The 21,141-nt window shown below is 53.8% G+C and overlaps 1 protein-coding gene across 1 annotated transcript in view; it reads right to left on the reverse strand.

Annotated features, from left to right (window-relative positions):
* AOC1 (amine oxidase, copper containing 1) overlaps positions 1-6,078 on the reverse strand; it is a 9,482-nt gene extending 3,404 nt beyond the window's left edge. The window contains exons 1-2 of the mRNA XM_015408619.1: positions 6,066-6,078; positions 186-1,736 (exon numbers count right to left, since the gene is read on the reverse strand). Coding sequence (XP_015264105.1) covers positions 186-1,736; positions 6,066-6,078 — 1,564 coding nt within the window. The remainder of the gene's footprint in view (positions 1-185; positions 1,737-6,065) is intronic.
* Positions 6,079-21,141: the final 15,063 nt, after the last annotated feature.

The raw sequence follows: 21,141 nt of genomic DNA on the forward strand, positions 1-21,141 counted from the left end.
AGGTCCCCCCGAACGTGGGTCCAATAGTGGGCTTGGCTGCAGAGGACTCGCCCCCTTGGGCCTGGAAACCCACCCCACAGGTCTTCCTGGCAGGCGTGACTCAGGCGTGGGAGGCGCCCTGCCACTCCTCGAGAAAGAGGGACTGCGTGTGCCCTCAGGGGTCCTTTAGCCAGGCCAAGACTCACCTGCAACGTCCAGGTCGACCTTGTAATGTATCAGATGGGTGTGCATGTTGCCCAGCACGTGGCTGTGGATACGGTTGCCATACTGGAGCCCCGCAGGCGTGTAGAAGGAGGCGTGGACGTAGCCGGTGGCGTGGACTTTGGTCTCCAGCACTCCGTTGGGGAAGAGCATGATGTCCCAGATGTAGTCGTAGTTGTACACGGTGGAGGTGGTGCGCAGCACGAGCGCGTGGCCCTCCAGGCCTGCGTAGAAGTGGGAACCACCCTGGAAGTTGCTGTCAAAATGGCGCCTCAGGGGCACCCCAGTGGGCAGCTCGAAGATGCAGATGGCACGCGGGTAGCGGACGGGCCCGTCGGTGTCGTGCATGTGGTGGGCATCCAGGAAGGTGGCCACCTCCGGGCAGTCGATCCCGGGAGCCAGTTCGTGAGAGAGGGAGCCCATCACGTACCCGACGTCTATGTATTTCGTCTGCATGGTGGCGGGTGAGCTCCCACCGTAGAACGCAACGGCCTCCTGCACACTCAGCTCGTAAACCACGCGCTCGCCGTTGAAGCGCACGTCGAAGAGCTGCAGGCCAGTGGAGGAGCGCAGCCGGAAGGCCAGGCTCCAGCCGCTGTACTCGAGCCAGTTGCCGCGCACGTAGTACTGGTGGCCGCTTGTTTCGCATATTTTGGCGCCATGCGTGTCTGTGGGGGGGCCTGTGGTGAAGTTTCCACGAGGGACAAATGTGGAGAAAAGGCTGTGCTGTGGGTGCTCGGGCAGGCGCACAATTTCCACCTGGCCCTGGGTGTATCTCTCAGCCAGCTCCTCGGGGCTGTCAAAGTACTGCCCATTGTACCAGAGCTTCTGCACCTTCCAGGCAACTGGATCAAGAGGCCTGTGATCAATCAGCAGCTCCAGACCGACCGGGTGCAAGAAGGAGCCCTCCACAAACCTCTGCAGTAGAATCCACGTTCGACGCTCGCCTGGCTCCAGACCGCGGGGGGCCACGTCTGTGAAGGTGAAGCACCGGTCGCCGCAGGGCTCGAGTCTGAAGCCAGAGACGTCCTCCAGAAACGCCCCTAGCGGGGCCAGCGCCGTCTGCATGGTGCTGTACAGCAGCTGGTACTCGAGATGGTTCATGGGCCTCGAGGTGTAGGCCACGGGTGAGCCAGAAGGCCGGTAAAAGGTGGGCGTGGGCAGAGGACCCACAATGTACTCGGTGACGTTGGGGTTGGCCTCGGCCCCAAAGAACACCACCGCTTTGGCCCGGCGTCTTGGGCGGGGCCCCCCGGAATCCAGGTAGTTCAAGGCCTGGCTTTTCCTGGGGGCCAGGAGCTCCACCAGGAAGAGGCAGTTCTTGTCCAGAGTCCCCCCCTGGTTGGGCTGGAGCCCCAGCTCCGGGCGACTCATCAGGAAGTGCCGGACAGCCTTCAGCTCCTCAGGGGTCAAGTCGGAGAAGAGGGGCGCGGCCGCCTCGGGCGGTGTGGGGTAGCCGGAGGTCGTCCCCACCAGCAGGCTGAACAAGGCAACGGCGGTGGCCACTGAGGTGCCCCACATCTCCACTCTGGTCCCTGCGGGAGAAAGCGGGGGGGGGGTGGTCACAGAGGGTGGGGGGGGGCAGCACACCAGAGGCACCTGGGGGGGGAAGACCTACCCCCCCCCCCCCCCCCTCTCTCTCTCTGGCTGCCAGCCTCAAGGTGGGGCCCGGGGAGCTGGTCGGCAGCCTACAGCAATTGGTTACCAGGAGGAAATGGCTGCTTTCGGGGGGGGGGGACGACTCTCGGGCATTCTACCTTGCCCGGCTCCTTCCCCAGGCTCCACCCCCAAATCTCCAGGGATTTCTCAACCCAGAGCTGGCAACCCTGCCTGTCTCCTTGTTGCATTTGCTCTGTGGAATTTGCCCTCAGGCCGCCGCGGCTGCTGACGACTTCTTTCTCTTACTGATTCTGCTTGTTAAGGAAGAGTTCGAGCCCTCGAGGCCAACTCTCAGTGGACCCGGTTTGCTGGAGAGGGGCGGGGGGCGGGGGCGGGCGCCGTGCTGGTCTGAAGCGGCAGAGCAACGTTCAGGTCCAGTCAGGCACCTCTGAGACCCACAAAGTTTAATTTGGGGTAGAAGAAGCTTTTGTGTGGGTGCCTCTTGGGGACCTTGAATGGAACTCTGTGGGTGTTAAAAGGGCCACTGGAGGTTGCTTCACTCTCTGAGCATTAATGGAAACGGTCACAGAAGAGTCCTCCTGCCGAGGTCCTGCGCCTTTAAAAGCAGCCAGTGAAGGTCCATCTAGTCCAGCATCCTGCCTCTGGAGGGGCAACAACGGGGGTGGGGGTGGGGGAGTGGAGGCCTTCCCCCAAGGTTGCCTCCTGGCTCTGGGATTTAGAGGACGCCTGCCTCTGGGTGTGGAGGTTTGCTGGTGGTTGTTCCAAGAATGGAACTCACACCTTACTTGTTTGTATTATCAGATTTAAAAGCGGATAAACAGCCTTTCATCGATAAATCCTTGATAACTCTGCCACTAAACAGTTTGAATAGAAAAAACTGTTTAGTCTTGATTTTCGAGTTGGGGAGTAGTCCATGATACCTGGCTCTGGACCAAGGCTTCCTCTAAGCTGTGGGGTCTTGTGAGCAAAAATTCTACTTTGTGAGCTCCTGGCGTTAAAGCTATGAGCGAGAGATTTGGCTGCTGCGTAAATTAGTTTGCTCTGGAGCCCCTCCTTCCTGAGCCAAGACAAAAATGTGTGAGCCGGAGGCTAAGAAACTGTGAGCTGGCTCACCCTCGCTCAGCTTAGAGGGAACACTGCTCTGGACCCTTTTCAGACAGGGAGCAGAGAGAAAATCTGCAGAAGAAGAAGACCAACAAGATTCACAGATGTATTGTGGTCCAAGTGCTGGTGGACCGAAACCTGTGTCCCAGATGGTCACTCCCCCCCCCACACCCCGCCCGCTTGCAGTCATTTGGGGTTTGGCCCAGCGATGCCCAGGCCAGGTCTGCTTGCCTTTCGCACCCTTTGGGCTCTCAAAAAGGCCGCACAGCCGAGGTCTGTCTTCCTGTGTCAGGAAAAGGGGGCTCTAGTCCTCGGGAGCCGGGGCCACCGTAAAGCAGTCCTTAAAGAGCCAGAAAACCCCTTCTGGTTTGTATTGAATTTATCTTTTTTATAAGTTTGGGACAAATGAAGTATTCTGGACCGGGGCTGGTGAGTCTGACGCCGCAGAGGAAGGAAGCTTGTCAGCCACTCTGAGACTCCTCTGGGTAGTGAAGGGGAGGGTATAAACCTAATCTCTTCTTCTTCTTTCTAACCATCAAGGGGCAGCTTTCTGGCGACCCCCCCGCCCCGAAGTTTCCGAGGCAAGAGACCTTTGGAGGTGGCCCTGCCTCTTGCCTGCCTCTGCGGCTCCCTGACGGCTCGCTCAAGAACCGAGCGGCTTTGCAAAAGGCTTTGCAGGGGGGGGCACTACGCCATTAGACACCTTCTTCTAGCAAACATTACCAAGTAGGTGGCTCTTTGCTGCAGGACCTCTGCTGCCCGTATCTAAATGAGCACATGATTCTGCTGACTCTAAATCTCTGGGTGGTTCAGACCGATGTCCCTGCTGGTGTTGAGGGGGAGCTCCCGGTGAAACCCTCGCTGGGATCCTTATGAGTTGGGGTTGGGAGGAGGGCATTTGGGAGGAGGGCGTTTGGGAGGCGGCCAGGAAAGCGTCTTGGGATCCGGTGCCCCTCTGCGGTCACCCCGCGGACTGCTCTGCCACCCCCGGCAGCCTCGCTTGGGATCACGCAGGGTTGGCAGCCCTACCGAGATGAGGGATGCAAGGAGGCCACCCAAGGCAGAGGGACAACCCACGCCTTTTCCCGAGAGGTGGGGTCAGAAAGGGAGGTGCCCTCTCTGATGCTGCCCCCCCCCAGGAAGACCTGCCCCCCCGCTGAGCTGTAGGGCAGGCCTGGGGGGAGGTTGGCGTCCGCCTGCCCTTATTCAGAGCCCCCACCACCACCGCTCTGCCTCCTCTCCACCTGCCTCTCCTCCACAGGGTGCAAAACAGCGTTTGGGGCTGGGGGCTCCTGGGTCAGGTCATTCCGGCGTGAGATCTGTCTCCCCACCCCCTTGCCCGCTTGGACGGGAGCTTCTGCACTGCTTCCACCACCACCCCATTCTGGAGGGGCCCCCCTCCAAGGCAGAGAGGAGGCCCCTTGGCCCCCCCCGGGCCAGGAATCCTGCAGGGCTCCGTCACCGGAGGGGGGCCCCCCCTCGACAGAAGGTCAGGGCCTGATCCCGGCAAGCACAGCAGGGAGGGAAAGGAACACATTTTGGGGGGGGAGAGGATCGTCTGCCTCTAAATCAGTACTGGCACCCATAGCCTTCCATTTCCCTGCATTCCCCCCCCACCACCACCACCACCGCACCACCACCGGAGGGCCTTTAAAACCAGCCTTTGGTGATCCTCGAGGCAGGAAGGGCTCAGCCCTCTGTGGCCGGCTCCTCTGAACCCCCCAGTTCCGCAGGCCTCCAGCCCTTTCCTTTGGGGCACCACCTGGATTCCCTGTCGTGTCTGAGTTTAACTTGAGCCTCTGACGTCTCCCCCCCCACCGCCCAGACCCCCGATGGACGGCCCAGACCCCTGTGCCTTTGGTCCTCCCCACTCCTGGACACGGACACACACACACACACACACACCCCAAACCCCGGGATCTCCGTGAGGAGCCTTCCTGGGTGCCCTCCCCAGAACGTCCCAGGTGGGGCCCAGCTGTGGCAGCTCTGGATGTGACACACACACACACACACCCGTCTCTGGACGCAGCCCGGGAGCTGAGCCGGGAGGGGCCCCCCATCCATCCATCCCCCACAGACCCCTCTGCCCACAGGGGTGCCCTCGCAGGGCCGACTCACCGGGCGGGCGGGCAGGCTCCTGGGTGGCGTCTCCTTGGCCCCAGCACTGAGGACTTCTCCTGCCGGCAGCCCTAGTCATACTGGAGCAGGGAGGGAGGGGCCGGCCGCCGAAAGGAGGCGATTGGCTGCAGCCGGGCCGGAGGCGGGGCCGTGGGGCAGGTGCCTGGCACAGACCTCCTGGGTGCCCGGAGAGGGTATGCCACCTGGCAGCGGGACAAGGCCCGGACAGAGCCAAAGCCCGTGACCTCGGCTCAAAAACATGCCAGAGAAATTCAGCTTGGAAAGCAAAGAGTGGGTGGGGGTGGGGGGTTGGTGGAAGCTCAGAGATGCTTCAGGGGGTAAAGTGGGCATCACAGAGAGAGAGCCAGTGGGCCCCACTCCCTCCGAGGGCAGAGCAAGAGGCAAGGGGTCTCAGTGGGAGGAAGTGGGGGGGCGGGCAAAACAAGTTGCTCTGGGGCGGGAGACTCCTTTCCCCATGAAGCCCTGGGACAACTTGTGCAGGGGAGAGACCGAACTTGAGTTGGCACCCTGGAAGCAAACTGCGGGACTCCGTCCTGACGCCCGGCCTTTTGGCTGAGATGCAGAGCCCCTGCTCTCTGCGCGTGGAAGGGCCCCAAGCAGGAAGGAGCAAGGGGGCAGAGTCCAGGAGCCCCTGCAGGACTGACAGGCTCGGTGGCGGCGGGGGAGGCGCTCTCGTGAGTCAGGGCCGGCCCTCTGGAGGAGTGAGCGGCAATTCCCAAAGAACGGGCCTCCCTGGCCACCACCCGAGGGGCTCTTTCCGGCTGCTGCAGACAAACATGGCGGCCGCCCATCTTGGTCTTGGGCCTCTCCCACTGAAAGGACGAAGACGGAGATCAGGGCCAGCCCGAGGGTCTTTTGGGCCCTAGGCAGGGCTACCTTCTGGTGCTCCCCCGCGTGCGCCCAATGATGGGGTTGCCAACCTCCAGGCAGGGCCTGGAGAGAAGGAAGTCCAACTTCTCTCCTGCCCCCCCCCAGCTGGCCTCTCCGCTGCCTGGACTCACCTTCTGCTGCCATCCTCCACTGGAGCACGGCAACCGGCCTCCCTGGCTCTGGCGCCTGGGAAGGGAGCCGTGGCCGCCCCAAGCAGGGTGGTCGTCTGCGCACCAGCCCCAACGACCCGAAACCTCCCGGGGGCCCCACTCGCCTCTCCCTCTGGCCCACCTCGGCTGCGCCCCCTCCCTGCATGGAGCTCTGCCGGGCAGTGCTCCAACCTCACCAGGCCGGCCGCTTTCTTTTTTTTGAGGGCGGGGGGGGGGGGGGGGGGGGGGGGGGGGAACAGAGGGATTTCATCACAGCGAGGCAGAGGAAGGAAGCGGGCGTCCCCGTCCAAACCCCCAGTCAACAATGCCGCAGACCCGCCTTCTCCTTCCTCGATCCCTCCTCTCACCCCGCCGCCTCAGGAGCAGGGCCCAGGAGGGGAGGTGGGGCCAGAGCGCAGCCCTAGCCGAGAGTGACCCGCCAAGAGCGAGCCCACCGCCTACCCCCACGGGCTGCAACAATAATTGGGCAGGCTGCTTCCGGGGGGGGGCATATGCACGATGAAGCGGGGAGGAGCGAGGAAAGGCACAACCCACCTTTGTCGGCCCCTTTCGCGCCCCACATGATGCTGCTGGGAGAGCAATGGCGTATGGGCTTTTGGCGGGGGGAGGCGCAGTTCGGCGCCCCATCTAGGGCCCGGCGCTCTAGGCGAATGCCTAGTTCGCCTAGTGGGTGAGCCGGCCCTGACGGAGATGCCTCCTCCTCCTCCTCCTCCTGGGCTGGAGACCCGGGAGTCCTGGCTGCCCTCCAGAGTAGACCTCAGGGAGCAACAACACTCATCAGCAAGCATTATATATCCATACAAATACAGTTGTTAAGTTCGACTCATACTTGTGTACATGTAATTATCTTAAGTACAAAAGACTCTGCAATGGAAAACAACAACAATCTCTGTCAGAACAGTATGAACAATAGAACAAGGGAGAGAGAGAGAGACAAAGTCCATTGAAACTTTCCAAATCTGTGTGTCGAGATCACGAGGTTGCGGATGTATTACGTCCCTCCTTGCGTCCTAAGAGACATCTCTCCCCCCACAAGTAAAAAAAACAGAGGTGGTGGTTGTTTTTCATTGAAGAGTGTTTCGTGCTTAGATAATTAAATGTACACAAGTAGGAGTTGAGCTTAACAACGGGCATTTGCATGTGTGCACACTGCCCTCCAGAGTCGCCAACTGATTTGCCGGCGGAGTGACGCAGGGGAAGGCCGTGTCTTCCTGGACTCCTGCCATGCATTGGGGGGGGGGCGAGCACAGCACAGGCACCGGGCAAGCGGAAGGCCCTCGGGTCGACCCCCGGCTGCTCCAGCGAATGCCGCTGCCTTCCTCTTTGTCAGCGGCTGGAGAGCGGCTGGTGCCAGTCAGAGGAGAGGAAGGGGGGGGGCAGTGATGGGGCAGTGCCCCTCCCCCCTCCCCTGCCGGCAGCACGCTGGGCCTGGCATTTCGTGCTGGTACAGGCTGTTCCCATCTCACACGGAGGACGCTCTCTCCGCCCCCCCCCCACATACCCCTCCAGCCACCTGCCCCCGTTTTATGGCCCAGCCAGGAGCAAACTCCACAGTGGCTTGGCTGGTCTCTGATAACAGCCTGGGAGTGGGAAGGGGCCGGCCTCTGGAGAGAGTGATGCGGAGGGGGGGGGGGAGAGCCCCCCCTTCCTCCCCCCCCCAGGGCCGGTACCCCCCCCCTCTCCTCCCCCCCCCCCACGGGGCCTCGGCTACATCTTCTGACTCCCAGGAAAGGGCACCGAGCGGAACCGCTGGCCCCTGAGCAGCTCCAACCACAAATCAGTACTTCCTGCTCCACTCTGCTGGGCCGCACCAGGGGGAATTGCTGCCCCAGGCCCAGTGGGCCGCACACAGGGAGCCTGCCTGTAAAGTACTGGGTTCACCGCATGGAGGACTCGGACAACGACATGCGTTCACACACGTTTATTGTACTTCACACAGGAACTGCCAAACGGCCCTGCAAGGCCAACTATAGACACACCCACCCAGCACACCCACAGTCCCGTTGGAGGGTCTGAATTTCCCGCCAAAGTTCCTATTGGTGAATGCTGGGGGAACGAGGATCCCGGGTTCCTGCTCCCGACTGTAGCCGCGGACCCCTGGTGGCAGTTCGCGTACATAACACTGCCCCTCCCCTCCTTCCGTGGATGGCGGGTGGGGTGGGACCCTTTGCCAGATCCTGGCCTCCCTGCAGTGGGGGGGGGGCAAGGAGGAAGGGCAGCAGCCCCCCCCCAGCACAGCTCTCACAGCTGCCACGGTTACCGTGGTCCCCCTTGGGTGGTTATGGACCCAATGCATGAAAAAGGACTGGATGCACTGGATTTCATTTCAGCGTCTTGGTACTGTCGAGACCTCTGGTGATGGGGCTGGACTCCCAGCCGATGCTGTGGTCAGATTACCATTGGTCGAAGGCATGGCTGGTTGTGGTGAGCCAGTTTGGTGTCGTGGTTAAGGTGCGCGGACTCTAACCTGGGAGAACCGGGTTTGATTCCCCACTCCTCCACTTGCACCTGGCTGGATGACCTTGGGCAAGCCATGGTTCTGACAAGAGCTGTCCTTGAAAAAGAGCAGTTTGTGTCAGAGCTCTCTCAGCCCCACCCACCTCACAGGGTGTCTGTTGCGGGGAGGGGAAGGGAGAGGAGATTGTCAGCCGCTCTGAGGCTCCTTTGGGTAGTGAAGGGCGGGGTATGAATCCAATCTCCTCTTCTTCTTCTTCTTCTTGCCCTGCATGGCTGGAGGTCCAGTATAAACAGTCGACTGTCAGGGGATGACGGATCCACTCGGCTTCCAGGAGGGTTTTTTCCGGTGTCTGACCAGTGCTTCCGTCGAAGTACTGGTTGGAGCCTGGAACCCAGGAGGCAAGGGGGGTCCCTTCACACGGCCCTCTTCCCCCCACGCCAAGGGACCCAGCTCCATGGCTGAGCACAGAGCCAGGGGGACTGGTAAGAGGAGTTGGGGGGCTGGAGCAAAATGGTGAGTGGAAGGCCTGTGGGAAGCCGAGCAGGATTGTGAGGAAGCGAATTGAAAACAGATCAGCCAGGATCATTGTGCCCCTGTATAAATCGATGGTGCGTCCTCATTTGGAGTACTGTGTACAGTTCTGGTCACCACACCTCAAAAAGGATATTAGAGCATGGGGAAAAGTGCAGAAAAGGGCAACTCGAATGATGAAAGGGTTGGAACACTTTCCCTATGAGGAAAGGTTAAAGCGCTTGGGGCTCTTTAGCTTGGAGAAGCGACGACTGAGGGGTGACATGATCGAGGTTTATAAGATTATGCATGGGATAGAGCAGGTAAAGAAATAAGTCCTTTTCTCCCTTTCTCACCATACAAGAACTCGTGGGCACTTAAGGAAGCACCTTGCCAGAGGCAGAGGAGACCAGCTGAGCTCTGAGCAGGAGCAGGAGAGAGAGCTGTGAGAGAGGTGAGTGGGTTTCTTTTACTTGCTTTCAGCTGAGAGAATTCAGCTAAGGATATTTTGTGGGAAAACTGTGTTTTGCAGTGTGTGGAAGCACTTAGAGTTCTTGCAGAGCCCTGGCTGATTGAGTGTGGGAGAGGAACGGGCATTGTTTGACTGGGATTGCCTGTAATTGAGAGGAAGTGGAAGGGGCATTGTTTTGCCTGTGATTGAGTGCCTGGGTGAATTTGAATTTGAATAGCTGCTGCCTGACCTCTGCTGGGGGAGGCCTCTATTTAAGGAAACACCTTGGCAGAGGCACGAGCCTCTGGCACGAGCCGAAGGGTGAGCTAAAGGGCTCTTTGCCTGTGGCTCTTAGCCTAGGGACTCTTAGACTAGGGGCGCTGTAAGAAGCCCAAAAAGAGCCAGAAAGACAAGGCCCTAGGCTCTTTGTCTTTCCCGTAAAATAATTTGACTTGATAACAAAACCCACATAAATACCAAGGGTTTAAAAGGGGGATTATATTTATTTATTTTAAAAGAATTATGAAGCCAGAATGCCAGCAGGGGGTTGGGGGCTATCCAGTGTTTTGCACGGAGTGTCACATGTATGACTATCTGCCCACTGGGCAGAAGTCTTGGGTGTGTCCTCGGTGCAAGGAGCTCCTGGTTCTCAGGGAACGTGTGTGCTCCCTTGAGGCCAAGGTGGCTGACCTGGAGAAGCAGAGACAGTCAGCTAGGCACACAGAAAAGACTCTCGGGGACTTGTTAGCTTCGTCCCACTCTGGATCTGGCAGCCCCGCTGCTGTCAGGGAGCATGAGGGTCTAGGGGAAACAGGGCACCATGCTGAGGATAAGGGGAATGTGCCCTCAGAAGGGACCTCTTCCCCAGCTGGTGAGCGGCTCTCCTTTTGCACCAAGGAACCATCCCTGAGCAGGGTGGGAGGGGGGCTCTTGGTAGTGGGTGATTCGATCCTTAGGCAGGTAGACAGCTGGGTGGCGAACCCGCGTACTGACCGTATGGTGACTTGCCTGCCTGGTGCGAAGGTAGCGGACATTACGCGTGTTTTAGATAGGCTGGTAGATAGTGCTGGGGAGGAGCCAGTGGTCGTGGTGCATGTCGGCACCAACGATGTGGGGAAATGCAGTCGTGAGGTCCTGGAGGAGAAATTTAGGCTGCTGGGCAGGAAACTTAGGTCCAGGACCTCCAAGGTAGCCTTCTCAGAAGTGTTACCTGTTCCACGCGCAGGGCCGGAGAGACAGGCAGAGATCAGGAGTCTCAATGCGTGGATGAGACGATGGTGTAGGGGGGAAGGGTTCAGGTTTGTTAGGCACTGGGATACTTTTTGGAACAAGAGGGAGCTGTACAGGCGAGACGGTCTCCACTTGTCCCGAGAAGGAACCAGGCTGCTGGCACTTAAAATCAAAAAGGTGGCAGAGCAGCTTTTAAACTGAATATTGGGGGAAAGCCGACAGGAGATGAAAAGTCTCTGGTTCGGGTTGGCTCATCTGAGAGAGGTGAGGGGGTACCGGTTGCTTTTCTACAGGGAGGTGGATTGAAATTGTCCACAGAGGCCATGGCTGGTGACATGGACTGCCGGACAACGACTCGAGATAGCAAGAGGAAGGATGCAGGCTTAACTTGTAAGGGAAATTACAGCTGTTTCTATACAAATGCTAGAAGTGTCCGAGGTAAAATCGGGGAGTTGGAGTGCTTGGTGTCGGAGGGAAAAATAGACATTGTGGGTATTTCTGAAACTTGGTGGGATGAGGAAAATCAGTGGGACACAGTGATTCCCGGTTATATATTATATCGGAAGGATAGGGGGGGAAGGGTTGGAGGTGGGGTAGCTCTGTATGTCAGAGAGGGTATAAAGTCTAGAAAGATTGAGAGGCTAAGTGAATTGGATTCGCTTCTGGAAGTTCTATGGGTTGAAATAGGGGGGCCAAAAGGAAACTTAACACTGGGAGTTTGTTATCGCCCACCAGATCAAAAGATAGAGGAGGATTATAAAATGATGAATGCCTTAAAGATAGCAACTAGACAAAAACACTGTGTAATAATAGGTGATTTTAACTACCCACACATTGATTGGGTCAATATGTGTTCTAGTCGGGAAAAAGAGATTGAGTTTCTAGACACTCTAAATGACTGTGCTATGGAGCAGATGGTCACGGAACCTACCAGGGGAGAGGCGATCCTTGATTTGGTCCTAAGTAACACTCAAGACCTGGTGAGAGATGTAAAAGTGATTGCACCGCTTGGAAACAGTGATCATAATGTTGTTGAGTTCATCATTTGTACAAATAGAGAATTGGCCAAAAAGACTCACACAACCATTTTTAACTTTAAAAGGGGTAATTTCTCTGATATGAGGGGACACGTGGGGAGGAAACTGAAAGGAAAAGTAGAAAGGGTCAAAACAATTGGGGAAGCTTGGGATCTATTTAAAACTACGATCCTAGAAGCTCAAAAAATATATATTCCGCAGGTTAGGAAAGGCACAAACAGGTATAGGAAAAAGCCTGCATGGTTAACAAACAGAGTAATGGAGGCTGTAAAAAGTAAAAAGAATTCCTTTAAGCAGTGGAAAGCTAGTCACAGTGAGGCTGATAAAACGGAACACAGGCTATGGCAAATAAAATGCAAGTCTGAGGTCAGGCAGGCAAAAAGGGAATATGAGGAGCATATAGCAAAAAACGTAAAAACCAACAATAAAACTTTCTTCAAATACATTAGAAACAGGAAACCAGCCAGGGAGGCAGTGGGGCCCTTGGACGACCAAGGGGTAAAAGGAGTATTGAAGGATGATAGGGAAATGGCTGAGAAGCTAAATGCATTTTTTGCCTCCGTCTTCACTGTGGAAGATGAGAAGTGCTTGCCCACTCCAGAACCACTGATTTCAGGAGGGGTGTTGGAAGACCTGAGTCAGATTGAGGTGATGAGAGAGGAGGTCCTAAAACTGATAGACAACTTAAAAACTGAAAAATCACCAGGCCCAGATGGCATACATCCGAGAGTTCTGAAAGAACTCAAATGTGAACTTGTAGATCTCCTGACAAAGATATGTAATCTTTCCTTAAAATCTGCCTCCATTCCTGAGGATTGGAAGGTAGCTAATGTCACTCCCATCTTTAAAAAGGGTTCCAGAGGAGATCCGGGAAATTACAGGCCAGTCAGTCTGACGTCGATACCGGGTAAATTGGTGGAAACCATTATTAAGGAAAGAATTAGTAGGCACATAGATGAACAAAACCTATTGAGGCAGACTCAGCACGGTTTCTGTAAGGGAAGATCTTGTCTCACTAACCTGTTAGTGTTCTTTGAGGGGGTGAACAAACATGTGGACAAGGGGGATCCAATAGATATTATTTACCTTGACTTCCAGAAAGCTTTTGATAAAGTTCCTCATCAAAGGCTCCTAAGTAAGCTCAAAAATCATGGGATAGAAGGACAAGTCCTTTTATGGATCAAAAACTGGCTAGTTCATAGAAAACAGAGAGTGAGTGTAGGTGGGCAATTTTCTCAGTGGAGGGTGGTAAGCAGTGGGGTACCGCAGGGATCAGTACTTGGTCCACTGCTTTTTAACTTGTTCATTAATGATTTGGAGATGGGAGTAAGCAGTGAAGTGGCTAAATTTGCGGATGATACAAAGTTGTTCAGGGTGGTGAAAACCAGTGAGGATTGTGAGGCACTCCAAGGGGATCTGTCAAGGATGGGCGAGTGGGCGTCAACATGGCAAATGGGGTTCAATGTGGCCAAGTGCAAGGTGATGCACATTGGAGCCAAAAATCCTAAATATAAATACACATTGATGGGGTCTGAACTGGCAGAGACTGAGCAAGAGAGAGATCTTGGAGTTGTAGTGGATAACTCACTGAAAATGTCGAGACAGTGTGTGACTGCAATAAAGAAGGCCAATGCTATGCTGGGGATTATTAGGAAGGGTATTGAAAACAGATCAGCCAATATAATAATGCCCCTATATAAATCAATGGTGAGACCTCATTTGGAATACTGTGTGCAGTTCTGGTCACCACACCTTAAAAAGGATATTATAGCTTTGGAAAAAGTGCAGAAAAGGGCAACTCGAATGATAAAAGGGTTGGAACACTTTCCCTATGAGGAAAGGTTAAAGCGCTTAGGGCTCTTTAGCTTGGAGAAAAGACGACTGAGGGGTGACATGATCGAGGTTTATAAGATTATGCATGGGAAAGAGCAGGTAAAGAAAGAGGTACTTTTCTCCCTTTCTCACAATACAAGAACTTGTGGGCACTCCATGAACTTGCTGAGCGGTCGGGTTAGAATGGATAAAAGGAAGTACTTCTTCACCCAAAGAGTGATTAACACTTGGAATTCACTGCCACAGGAAGTGGTGGGTGCTACAAGCATGGATGGCTTCAAAAGGGAATTAGATAAGCATATGGAGCAGAGGTCCATCAGTGGCTATTAGCCACAAGGTATAGCTAGGGGCTCTGGGGCAAGTGATGCTCTGTCTTCTTGGTGCTTGGGGGGGTCAACAGTGGGAGGGCTTCTAATGTCCTGGCCCCACTGCTGGACCTCCTGATGGCACTGGTATTTCTGGCCACTGTGTGACACAGAGTGTTGGACTGGATGGGCCTTTGGCCTGATCCAACATTGGCGTCTCTTATGTTCTTATGTTCACTCCATGAAATTGCTGAGCAGTCAGCTTAGAACGGATACAAGGAAGTCCTTCTTCACCCAAAGTCTGATTAACACGTGGAATTCACTGCAACAGGAGGTGGTGGCGGCTACAAGCATGGACGGCTTCAAAAGGGAATTAGATAAGCATATGGAGCAGAGGTCCATCAGTGGCCCCTATTAGCCACAAGGGATAGATAGGGACTCTGGGGCAAGGCATGCTGTTGGGTGATAGTGAGATATTTAAAAAATGGTATTTAGCAGAGATAAGATAGTCTAGCAGAGCCAAAGTAAAATAATTCAGACTCAGAATCCATGTGTGATTAAAATATAAAATTTTTACTAAATTCTAGCATGGGAAGGGTAACTGGGATGAAAATAACAACAGAGCTAAATCGGCTACATCCTTACTCTACAAAGACAAAACTAGAAGAGAGATTATGGCTGCTCTTCTTCTTCTTCAGAACACCAAACAAAGACGGGAAGAGAAGCCATAAAATGGTAATACACCTTGACACTTTAGTCCCAATCAAATCCCTAGATCAGGGAGAAAATTCCCGGGCTTCCTACATCTAAAGAACATTGGTGACATGAGAAACATGTGACTTCCTGTTTCCTGGTCCCACTGCTGGACCTCCTGATGTTATGCCTCCTCTGTCACCAGACCCGAGAAATACATTCCAATCTACCATTCCAAATTACATTACATTCTGCTATTCACAATCACTATTCCAGTCTGCTATTCCAAATAAAAAATACAATAAAATAGAGAGGATGTATAGCCCTTCTTGGTGAGAATCCAGATGTAACAACTGAATGAGATTAGCATATGTAGTGAGATAAGAAATCAGTATCCCTGTTAAGTCCTGGCAGGTTTATTGTTCCAAGTATGGTAATAACTTGTAATTCAGCAGTTTCCCTTTCCAGTCTGTTCCTGAAGTTCCTTTGCAATAAAACAGTTACTTTGAGGTCACCCGTTGAATGTTCTGGAAGACTGAAGTGTTCCACAGGTTTCTCAATCTTGTGATTTTTGATGTCAGATTTGTGTCCATTTATTCTTTGGCACAGGGTTTGACCTGTTTGCCCTATGTAGAGAACGGAAGGGCATTGTCGGCATTTAACGGCATCTCCAATGTTAGAAGATGAGCAGGTGAATGAGCCCCTGATGGCGTAGTTGATGTTGTTAGGTCCAGTGATTGTGTTTGTCTGGGGTGGATGTGGCAGCACAGTTGGCATCGATCTGGGTTTATTGCAAGCTCTGGTCCCAGCGTCCCTGTTCAAAGTAGATGTTGCATTATCGAGGGTGAGGAGTTGTTTGGATTGGGGGGGGGCCTGTCTGTGTGCAAGAAAAGGTCTGCTCCCCCAGTGCTTGTGAAAGAGAACTGTCATTATCCAGTAGAGGTTGTAAGTTGTTGATGATGCATTGAACTCTTTTGAGTTGAGAGCTGTCTGGGACTACTAGGGGTGTTCTGTTATTGTCTCTTTTGGGCCTGTCTTGTAACAGGTTTCTCTGGGTATCATGCTGGCTTTGTTGATCTGTTTCTTGACATCATCTGATGGATATTTTAGCTCTAAGAAGTTTTGTTGTAGATCCCTCAGGTGAGAATCTCTGTCTGTAGGATTGGAACAGATGCAGTTGTAGTGTAGAGCCCAGCTGTGGACAATAGATTGTTTGGTATGTTTAGGATGGTAGCTGGTGGCATGTAGATATGTGTGTGTATCAGTAGGGTTCCAGTATTTATAAACTCTTCACTGCTTTTCTTGCTGACGAGTTAAATGCTCTGTGGAGCTGCTTAAACAGGTTTTATAAAGAGACAACAACTGAAAGAGATTATCAGAAAGGTTATTGATATCTGTCTCTCAGGGATGCAGAAAACTCCAACAGTTCATACTTTGCAGATGCGGAAAAAGTCTTTGATTAGGTTCATTTGTTTGAAGGCACTCATTGATTGACTGATTGAAATCGAAGGTAGACATTTTTAGAATGCCTGGATCTGCACTCTCTCTCTCTCACACACACACACACACACACACCCCTTCTCCTGCTAGAGTTGCTGTTTGTGGGTGCAAGTCAAAAGAGATTTCCCTTTCCCGGGGCGTAAGAGTCTGGTGCTTTGATTTCTGTGTTGAGGTCTGAGCTTTAAAGACCAAGATGGATTTCTGACCTGAAGGTGGGCATCCATGAGAGAAGTGCCAGCAACATTCATCCACATGCTGTTTTCACATCAAGCTGTCCTGCTTCTTTTGATTATAACGTCTACTGAATGGTCTTACAGGTTTGCTAAGCATAACCCAGATAAACCGGACTTAATGGGCATAAACCTGGACTCTCAGTCCAGCCCGGAGCGAGGTATTATGACCATGTCTATGTGGAAGGAGGAGGGCATTATTCAGCTCCCAAGCATCTCTCCGGCTAGCGACAGCTCTAGAGGAACATCATTTCAGCCTGTTCATTCAGAAACCCAGAAGGGAACTGAAGTGATCCAAGGGAAATCATTCCTGAAAGGAGGGATGTCTGTGGTGAAGGGGACCAATTTTTAATTTTGTTTATTTCTGGCTTCCTTGCAGGAACAGCTTCATATTCTACTGTCTTGTATTGATCAGTTCCCCTCTCACTGCAAACCAGCTAGGGTGAAAAACAGAAACGCTGCAATGGTGTGCTTAAACATAGAGAACTTGGCTGTGCCAAAAACGTACAGGTGAGGGAACGCCTTGTACTGCCGGGAAGTTCGCTGCACTCTGTCAATGGCCTGTAAAGGCCACGGAGGATCATCTGTGGAACAAATGGGGTTGGCAGGTGGATTTCTCCCTGGATCTTCCTGGTAACCTTCAGATTGAAAATCTCTTCCCATTTATTCTTTTAAGAGTAATATTGGAGTAGAAGAGTGGGAAAGAAGCATGACTTCCTCCCCCCCCCCTTGAGCCACTGGAAGAAATAGGGGCAAGGCTGTGCACTTCTGAACTAGAGCATGATGTGCAACAATTTCCCCTGGGTCTCCTGCACCCATCCTTTCACAAACCAACATCAAAATGGTATAGTTGGCAACAAGGCGTGTGTTTACTTTGTTCCTGTGTTTTAATCCCACTGAACGGGCAGCTAGTTCCATGCGACTTAAAACCTTTTCACTATGCAAAGGAAAACAACATTAAAAAAACACACCAAGCCACAAGCTACAGAAGAAGAAGAAGAGATTGGATTTATCAAGGGATGCTCTGTCTTCTTGGTGCTTGGGGGGGGGCAACAGTGGGAGGGCTTCTAGTGTCATCTGGCCCCACTGATAAGAACATAAGAACATAAGAGATGCCAATGTTGGATCAGGCCAAAGGCCCATCCAGTCCAACACTCTGTATCCCACAGTGGCCAGAAATACCAGTGCCATCAGGAGGTCCACCAGTGGGGCCAGGACATTAGAAGCCCTCCCACTGTTGACCCCCCCCCCCACCAAGATGACAGAGCATCACTTGCCCCAGAGTCCCTATCTATACCTTGTGGCTAATAGCCACTGATGGACCTCTGCTCCATATGCTTATCTAATTCCCTTTTGAAGCCGTCCATGCTTGTAGCACCCACCACTTCCTGTGGCAGTGAATTCCAAGTGTTAATCACTCTTTGGGTGAAGAAGTACTTCCTTTTATCACTTCTAACCCGACCGCTCAGCAATTTCATGAAGTGCCCACGAGTTCTTGTATTGTGAGAAAGGGCGAAAAGTACCTCTTTCTCTACCTGCTCTTTTCCATGCATAATCTTATAAACCTCAATCATGTCACCCCTCGGTCGTCGTTTCTCCAAGCTAAAGAGCCCTAAGCGCCTTAACCTTTCCTCATAGGGAAAGTGTTCCAACCCTTTTATCATTCGAGTTGCTCTTTTCTGCACTTTTTCCAAAGCTATAATATCCTTTTTAAGATGTGGTGACCAGAATTGCACACAGTATTCCAGATGAAGTCGCACCATTGATTTATATAGCGGCATTATGATATTGGCTGATCTGTTTACAATAATCCCCAGCATAGCATTGGCCTTCTTTATTGCAGTCACACACTGTCTCGACATTTTCAGTGAGTTATCCACTACAACTCCAAGATCTCTCTCTTGATCAGTCTCTGCCAGTTCAGACCCCATCAACGTGTATTTACTTTTAATGTAAGCCGGTGATGGCACCTGGTATTGTTGGCCACTGTGTGACAGAGTGTTGGACTGGATGGGCCACTGGCCTGACGAAACATTGGCTTCTCTTATGATCTTATGGATAAGCAGATGGAGCAGAGGTCCATCAGTGGCTATGAGCCACAAGGTACAGATAGGAACTCTCGGTCGGTCTGGGGCAAGGGATGCTGTCTTCTTGGTGCTTGAGGGGGGTGGGCAACAGTGGGAGGGCTTCTAGTGTCCTGGCCCCAGTGATGGCCCCTGGAGTTTCTGGCCCCTGTGTGACACAGAGTGTTGGACTGGAAGGGCCATTGCCCTGATCCAACACTGGCTTCTCTTCTGTTCTTATGTTATGTTCTTAAATGCTACCAATTTCATCCACAACATGTTCAGCAAACTTGTCAATGTGAGCTTTGGGGAGCTCCAATCATGGGGGCTTCCGGCGCCCGGGAACGCCTGTTCAGGGAAGATGATGATTCTGGGGTGGCCCTCTGCAGCCTCCAGTGGCCCAAAGAGAAGTCTAACTTGCCTTCCCTCTGCTTCTGCAGGAGGCGTCTGCTGCTGCTGCTGTCACCTTTGCCGTTCCGTGGAGCCCAGGTCCTCAGAGAAGCCAGGCGAGACCCAGATTACCCAGGTGGAAAGAGGACACTTTGGACTTGGGAGGGCATCGGCAGCCTGAGTCAGCACTCATTCCAGGGACGGCCAGGGCAATGTACGCCCGCACAAGGACGGGGAGACACATTCCATAAAGGTCCTTCGACGGAGAACGGAAGATGTGGGTCCTTCTCTCCTTTGCCCTGGTTTAGAAGGGCAGGTCTGGAAAAAGCAGGGGCTGCTGGGGCACTTAAAATCATAGAACGTTAAGCATTGGAAGGGGCCTTGCAGGTCATCTAGTCCAACCCCCTGCACTCTGCAGGAGCATCGCCGAAAGAGAGCCCTTCAACATACCCGAAAGATGGTCGTCCAGCGAAGGAGCATCCACCACCTCCTGAGGCAGACTGTTCCACTGCTCAACCACTCTCACAGTTAGGACGTTTCTCCTGATATTTAGCCAGTATATCGACTCCCTTGACATTGCCACCCATTAGATCTAGTCTTGCCATCCGGAGTGAGAGAGAACAGATCTGCTCCATCTTCTACATGACAGCCCTTCAGGTACTTGAAGACTAAAATCAGGCCCCCTTTCTGCCTTCCTTTTCCCAGGCTAAAAAGACCCAACTCTTTCTGCCCTTCTTACAGAAACCTTCCCGGCAGCTGCTCTGGGGCCTGGTCCCCACAAAAGCCTCCCATCCCCAGGAGAACGGCCCAGGGCCCCAGGGGCACCCTAGGCACCGTCTGCAGTCTCCATCTATTTATTTATTTCGATTTGTATCCGGTCCTCCCCGCCAAGGCAGGCTCAGGGCGGCTTACATTAAAAGTTAAAATATTAAAACACCGATGCATTGACACAATGCAACATCATAAAAACTCAGAGACATAACAAATCAGGAATACAAATCAGAAATACAGGAATACAAAAATACAGGTAAAGCGCTGATGGTGGGTAACATCCCTATAGGCCGTGATCAGATGGTAACAAAAGTAGGGCCAAGATCGGTGTCCAGAATATCTGGAGCTGTCGATGTTGTTGACACAGAAGGCCTTAACAATTCAGTCATTATTAGTAGCGGCTCCTAATCGAAGGCCTGGTGGAAGAGCTCCGTCTCACAGGCCCTGCGGAACTGTGAAAGCCCTCAAGAAGGTGCAGGAGTGGCCTTGAGTGAACTGGGGCCATTTTTAACAGGGCCACTCATAATACTCTGGAGGCCCAAAGAACCTGCTCTCTATGCTGTCGAAGGGTTTCAGGGCCGGAGTTCATTAGCTGCTGTAGATTTTCCGGGCTGTGTGGCCGTGGTCTTGGCACTGTAGGACCTGACGTTTCGCCAGCAGCTGTGACTGGCATCCTCAGAGAGGTATAACACAGAAAGATGGAGGACTCTCTGTGTCAAGGTCCCCGCTGGGGAGCAAAGGCCCACTGCCCCAAACTGACCTTCCCTAGCTGGCCCAGAGTGAATGACCTGGAGGAGCTGGCGCAGGGAAATAGGGGAGGGGCGGCTTGTGGGGCCCCTCCTTCCCTGTGGCCTCTGGGTCTGCATCCCGGAGCCCCTTTTCTCCCCGGGCAGTCACAGCAGCTCACGGTCCATGGGAGGGAGGGATCCTTAGTCCCTGAGGGGAAGGGCTCTTCCCTGGAGCCCGTGCAAAGAGCGAGGCCAAGAAAGGGGCAAAGTCTCAGATAAAGGGAAGAAACGGTGCTTCCCACCCACCCCCATGCGCGGGCACCCTTGGCAAAGCTGCCGCGGGAGGGGGGGTGGGGGTGCCCCAGCTTTTGCCAGCGGTGCCCTTCTGAAACAGGGCAAAGGAAACCTCCGGTTGACCCGCTCACCTGGGCAGCCACCCCGCAGAGCCACCTGATGGGCTCTTCCTGGGAGCTGCCCGCGGCCACTACGGTGGGTGGGAAGGGGCTCCAACCCGGACACCGGCGGCAGACGGAGTCCCCGGAGGGAGGCCAGCACAGGCATCCACCCCTGGAAGGGCCAAGGGCCGCGGGACCAGTGTTCCCTCCCAGCCGAGTGAGTGTGAGCCAGCTCCCCGTTTCTTAGCCAACGGCTCACACATTTTTGGTCTTATTAGCTCAGAGGAAAGGGTGTGGCTCCAGTCCAGCTCAAACTCATTGCTGCAGCAGCCAAATCACCAGCCTGCTCACGACTGTAAAGCCGGTCGCTCAGAGCAGAATGTTTGCTCGCAGCAGGACTCCACAGCTGAGAGGGGGCCCTGGCGGGGGGGGGACCCGGCTGA

The sequence above is a fragment of the Gekko japonicus genome, unplaced genomic scaffold (assembly GCF_001447785.1).
Source record: "Gekko japonicus isolate JY-2015 unplaced genomic scaffold, Gekko_japonicus_V1.1 scaffold1794, whole genome shotgun sequence".
Lineage (NCBI taxonomy): Eukaryota > Metazoa > Chordata > Lepidosauria > Squamata > Gekkonidae > Gekko > Gekko japonicus.